The sequence below is a fragment of the Nematolebias whitei genome, chromosome 3, assembly GCF_014905685.2.
Source record: "Nematolebias whitei isolate Nwh7 chromosome 3, NemWhi1, whole genome shotgun sequence".
Lineage (NCBI taxonomy): Eukaryota > Metazoa > Chordata > Actinopteri > Cyprinodontiformes > Rivulidae > Nematolebias > Nematolebias whitei.
This window is the reverse complement of record NC_056500.1, coordinates 54,156,769-54,163,608: the sequence shown is the minus strand read 5'-3', so window position 1 is coordinate 54,163,608 and position 6,840 is coordinate 54,156,769. Positions and strand designations below refer to the sequence as shown.

Sequence of the window (6,840 nt, the reverse complement as noted above, 5' to 3'; positions counted from 1 at the left end):
ACATATATATACATATACACACACACATATATATATATATATACATACGTATTTATATACATATATATGTGTTTATATGTATATATACATATATATGTGTGTATATATATACATATATATATACATATATATATATATGTACATATATATACATATATACATATATATATATACATACATATATACATATATATGTGTGCATATATATATATATATATATATACACAATATATATATATTTATATATATATATATACACACATATATACATATATACATTTATACATATACATACTTATATTTACATATACTTCCATACATACACATATATATATATATATATATATATATATATCTGATATATATATATATATATATATATATATATCAGATATATATACAGATATGTATGTATATGTACTATAAACAGCTGCTCCGTTACATTCAGTCTAGCTGTCCCATCACAAACACCGAGCTGTCCACACAGCAGCAGTTCAGCTAGTCGCCACTGCACATGCTCAGACTGTCCTTCCTGCCAATGTTACAGATTTGCACCTGCAGCTGCAGCTAATCATAACATCTAAAATCCAACACCAACGTTTGTCACTACATACACAACTTTCATATTTTAGCTCTTTCAGTTTTACCCTAAACAGTTCAAAGCACATGCAAAATAAATGTTCAGTCTTAATCCTGGACAGGTTTTATTAAACATGCTGAGACATGAACAGCACAGCTAATTAAGACTAACTAATGTGTTACAGCAAATAAGTGACATTAATTCAACCTTAACCACAGACAGTGAATAAATGTTTCAAATTTAAGGTAGAAAATGTATCTTTACTTTTTTTACACCGTGTATTAAATGCTAGCTTGTGGTGGTAGTAGGCTTAGGCCAATATGTTCAGGGAGCCATTACTTAAAAAAAATATAAAAACACAGCGTTTAACCATTCTTACTAAATGAAGCTTTTTCATTGTAAAAATCATTGACATCGTAATTCACTTACTGTTTAATCCAGATCTTGTCGATAGTTGATGCTCAGAAAAAAATGGCAGTTGAACACCTGTACATCGTGTGGCATCTTTTGTTTCTTTTTTTTAAATGAAAAACTTTATTAAAAGTAAAACATTACAACAGTTATCAATATACATTCAAACAAATAAACAAAAGCCAGGGGGATTATTCAAATAAACACATTAGACTAACCTGTATGAATAAAGGTTGAATGAAAAAAATAAAACAATGTGCACAAATCAAATGTTTTTATAGCTTTCTTGTTATTAGTCAGAAATGTTTACAATGTTCAGACTTCGAAGGCCTGAAAAGAGAGATGAGAGTGACTAAACTTTGACTTGTGTAAAAGGTATTTCCCTAAAACTATTGTAGCATCTGTCAGGTGCAGCAAGAATACAGGAAGGATTCACGCTCGTGTGATGTCACTTTTATTTGAACACACCCTATCTTCAACAACAACTTGTCTGGAAATGATTTCCACGTAACCACACTGGAACAACCTGAGATCAACACACTTCAGCACAGGGGTCAACCCAAACCTGAACAGGACATCAAACAGGAAAACCTATTTCAGAATCAGAATAAACTTTATTGGAATTGCACCAAGGTACAACGCGAATATGTACGTACAGTCGTCCGAAAGATGGGCGGAGTGCACGAAGCTGCAACTACAGGAGAGCGCAGCCATTTTATCCTTATCAGATAATAATCTTAGATAGGAAAAGTGGGAGAAACATGAGGGTAGATAGTGGTATTACAAAAAAAGATCTTTCACATCTTGTCCATCAGGACACGATTTGAGACATCAGAAAACTCTACCAGCGGCTCAATTAAAACATGATCACATTTGCATTTGACATCAAGGTGTTGAGATTTGTCCATGAGCTTTTTTTCAGATCAGCCACAGTTTCTGAGGATGTTGTTTTCAACCAGCAGTTCTGATAAGCTTGCACAGAAAGTCTTGGGGGGGGGGGGGGGGGGGGGTGTGTAGATGAAGCTTTTGTCCTTGGGTACTCATGTCCCAGGAGAAATGTGATAGTCAGCCTGTCTCTGAGGCCGTCGGGAGTCTGATTCAGATTAGCTTGATTCTTGTTTTTCTTCAGGCAGACAGATTTTTTTCTTCAGCCTTGAGTCCATCTGGGCGTTCTGGTTCTGAAAAAGCCTAATTGTGGGATTACATTCCACTGATCCATGCTATGAGTCTCTTTAAAGGTCGAACCCACCACGCTGACGAGTCCCAGAAGCCGCAGGTGACCTGTGATTCTCAATCACCTCCACCTTACTTATTTCCACATTCCAACCATTTTTAACAAAACACAATAATCTCACACAATTATCAAATTACCCAGCATCCCTTGCAGCTCGACCAGTTTCTCTGGGATGCTATTATCAAATTTACGATGTACAGTTCTTTCTGTTTGTCGCTTTTGACATCATGGACTCCAAACAGATACTGTGGGATCTGTCTCTGGTGAAGTTTGTCATGACATCAGACGTACTAAAGCTGCATTCATTTTAATTGTTTCACTTGGACTCAAAGTTAAAAGTTCATTTCAGATCAAATGTATGATTTTTAAGTTCACTGAACCCATAAAAGTAAGTTGTCTTCATGAAACCAAAAGAATTAAGTGAGATTAATGTAAATAAGTCCTTAAGATGAACTACTGCCCAAATACACTTTTTCAAGTGCTGCTAACTATGCTACAATAAGACAAAGCCTGAAAAAAGTCTTCTAGATTATCTGTCATAAAGAAAATACATTTTTCAGTTCTTAATGCGGTGCTTTGATTGCTTTAAACTTCTTGATGTGGCACTTTGGAAAAACATTGCCCACCTCTGCTCCACAGGTTCTGTTTTAAATGTGCTCTAGAAATAAAGTTGACGACTACAGGAAATGTGCTGCACATCAGGACACATGGAGAGTGTAGTTTGCAGTGATCTATGTGATCTGCCCTACTTGAAGCAAGGATTCTGACCAAAACGCTCCTCATCAAACTCAGATTAAATCCAGTTCCCAGACAGTGGTAGGTCTTGCAGTGAGAGCAACCTCCCCCAGGACTTTCTCTAAAAACCTACTGTAACCCACCTCTCAAGGATCAAATGACAAAGCTGGTGACAGAATGCACATGCCTTGGGCTCTGCCATTTCTCTTCAACTGTAAATGATCTCCAGACAGATGGGACAAGCCTTATACTGGTCCTTGTCATGAAGAGAGAAGTAGGCCTGTCACGATAACAAATTTTGCTGTGCGATTAATTGTCTCAGAAATTATTGTGATAAATGATAATATTCTTTGAAATTTGACAACAATTGGTCATTATTGTCCAATATAAGAAGAAATTATGCTTATTGTTTGCGTGTAGTACCTTTTTTGACCACTGGATGGCAGTATAAGACTGAACTGAAGGATGGATAGTGAGGGAGTGAGCAGCGTGTCTCTTTAAGAAGAATTGAAGGGAGGCCCCTTAATGTGACACGGGCTGTCTCTCCTTCCTGTTTTTTGGTTCTCAAAATGGTGGCCGCTCGGTGTGGTTTGAGCTCTTTAGCATAGCAGTTTTCACACAAAGCTTTTGATTTAAAAAAAATCAGTAAACAACTTCTTTGCTTCTTTTTGCAGAGAAAAACAACTTTTTAGACAAAGGCACGGGTTTCAGCTGTGAATTTTGGAGCTTTGACAAGACAGAGTTTTTTTCCCGAGGTCAGCCTGTTAGCTTAGCTCGTAGCTTAGCTGCTTTTAACGATCCAAAAACACGATTTTGGATCGTTAAAACAGATTTTAAAGAGAAAGGGAGGGGTCAGTGAAGAGCTTGTTGTCATCCAGTGTCTTCAGTAGAAAGAGAGAGACATGAAGAAACGATGAAGCCGATAAATGAAAATGAGGTCGTTAATTTTTATTTATCATGTGATTAATTGATTTATTGTTTATCGCGACAGGCCTAGCGAGAAGTCGCACCTCTGAGGATATGGGTGAACAGAAGACTTTTGCTTCACTCATGTTAGCTTCATGATCATCCAGAACCACAAAGGCCAGAGAAAAAAAGAATATCTGAAATGAGCACCTGGTAGGCCTGCACTCTAACCAGCAGGCAGCACTAACTTAAAGTATGCCAACAAAAGCACTTAAGCTCATTTTGAGTAGCCTTTGCGAGACACCGTGCTAAATAGCTGTAGCTACGGTAGTTAACCAGATTCAAAAAGGTGCTCTTAGCGAGGTGGAGCATAAGAACTGGGGAGTGACGATAATGACACATGAATATATCGTGCAGGCAGGACCTGTCATTTCTTGTCAACACATTGCTGTGTAAATTCACTGAAAGAGAATCTTATTATACTAAACTGATTGTGATTAAAAGTTTTAAATAACAATGTTTCCATGAACCACTATAAAATTGTTTTAAGATAAGAAAATCTGTTTTAGAAGTGTGCCTACCTAGACCCTATTACAAGCTAATAATGCTAGTTCAAGAAGCCCCAGTTCCAAAGTGCAACACTTGCATCTACAAAACAACAACTCAAACCTTCAACATTTTAGTGGTTCATGCAAATATACTATTTAAACATATGCAATTCTGTCAGTTTTGCATTCCACATTTTAGCAGAAATATTCCTAAATTCCTGCCAGTGTCAAGCTGCATCAAACACTTAGCCGAAAAAAACATACACAGAAATCTACTGTATGTTAAAAAATAACATGTAATACAAAATTAAGAGTTGTGTAAAGGTTTATAAATTAAGTGCTCACATGAACATTTATGAAAACTTGGATTTTGAAGCTTTCTGCTGCAATCCACTTTAATCTTTACTCTTCTCAATCTAACTGCTAGCTTGTCGATTCTGTCTGATCTATTTCTTTATACCAAGTTTGGTTAAAGCTCTATCTACAACAGGGAAGATTTTATCTGCTCATGACCTTTTCACAAATCCCTCTTCTAAATGTCCAAAAAATTCCATGAATACTGTGTTGTAAATATTCTGCAAGACACCGCCGTTCAGATTAAAATACTACAAGTTTCTTATTGGTGAAGCTGACATCACTCAGTTCTTCTCATTTTAATTCAGGAGTGAATTATTTAAACAAGATGGAGGCTTTTCATTTCTGACTTTACCCTTTTTTCCCCATCAAATTTATATTGTTCTTAACAGGCAAAAATTAAAACAGATTTCTTTCTAACTCTCAACAACTAACTTTATAATTGTGCTTGGGTATTATAGTTTAAGCTTATTAGTTTTATCTAATATATTATTAATAATTTTAATTGCATGTATGTACTTTAAAATTGCCATTGCAATTTAGAGTTCATAACTTTTTCTCAGTGCAACTTTTACCTACATTGTTCACTTTTCATCTGACACCTTGGAGGGATGAGTGTTCAGAGACATTCTCATCTCAGTTTTAGCGCGTATCAAAAAGCTTACCATTATATGACATGGCTGCTCTGTCTTCTTTTTCTAGGTTTTGCACGTAATCTCTCAGAAGGGACCGATGCCAGTTACACGGAATATGTGGCTACTAGATGGTACCGCTCCCCAGAGCTCCTCCTCGGGTATGCATGTCATCTTTTCAGCTTTGTTCAGCAGTCTGGTCAATACACTGACACACTGGTTTTTATTAGCCATTGTCATACCTGGCCTTCATTACTAACCCTTACATCTGCGGTGGCAGGGCTCCTTATGGGAAGGCAGTGGACATGTGGTCAGTGGGCTGCATCTTAGGAGAGCTGAGTGATGGGCAGCCTCTGTTTCCAGGGGAGAGTGAAATCGACCAGCTCTTCACCATCCAGAAAGTGCTGGGACCCTTGCCTCCAGAGCAGATGAAGCTTTTCTATAACAACGCTCGCTTCCATGGGCTGAGGGTAACGTCAGGCCACCCCTCACACTCTTCACCGCTGTCGGTTCAGCTTCTCTTTCATGCTTTTCTTCCGTCAATCTTGACTTAATCTTCTTACTCCAACTCTGTTTTCTCCTCTTCTCTTATTTATTTTCCCTCCCTGCTGTGTCTCTGCACTTTCTACTTGTCTTTTTTTTCTTTTGACTGAGTTTTCTGTGCTGTGACTGAACGGATCACAATGACTCATGGTGTATCTGTGACGCACTGTGAAGGAAGGCTGTGATAAGTCTTCTGTGGCAGACTGGTGGCACATCAGACCTAAGCTGTCCTTCCATTCCCTTTCCTGCCTGCAACTAAGCATGAAAAATTACCTTCTAAACACAGATAGCAATTTTTTTTAAAGACATGTCGCTGCCATTTTAAAAATTTGAACATTTGTGCAAAGATTCTGACTGATATACAGCTCATAAATACTGCTTTTCTGCACAACAATGGTTTCTCCAGTAAGATCGGCATATGTTGGACATTGAGTGGCAGCTATTATTAGTACATGCTGAATGAAAAAAAAAACCCCTACCACCACAAGATTTCTGTGCTTGTTGTCATTTAAATGTGTGGGCAGCTTGTAAACTTAAATGATTACAGTAGTAGACATTTGCTCTTAAGCTGCTCTCACACAGTCAAATTATTTGAAAGGCACAATAAATAAAAAATGTGAAAACTAAACAGGTATGGTGCAAACATGCAAACTGTTTTAATTAAGATTCATGAACAGGAGGTCACCTAGTGTCTTCCCTCCAACACTTTGTGTGATGCTAAAAGAACAGTGTCAATGTGAGAAGCAGTCATAGTCATGCAAACTTCTATGGGGATTTTAAAAACGTTTTAAAACATTTGTGTATGGACATTGTACTTAAGATTGTCTATCTGGGTAAAATTCTTTACAAATTTAAAATCCCCATAGAAGTTTGCATGACTATGACTGCTTCTCACAT

The 6,840-nt window shown here is 37.1% G+C and overlaps 1 protein-coding gene across 1 annotated transcript in view; it reads left to right on the top strand.

Annotated features, from left to right (window-relative positions):
- Window positions 1-6,840, top strand: part of LOC119407554 (cyclin-dependent kinase-like 5) — a 246,122-nt gene that overhangs the window by 175,331 nt on the left and 63,951 nt on the right. The window contains 2 exon segments of the mRNA XM_037674374.1: window positions 5,471-5,561; window positions 5,681-5,870. Coding sequence (XP_037530302.1) covers window positions 5,471-5,561; window positions 5,681-5,870 — 281 coding nt within the window.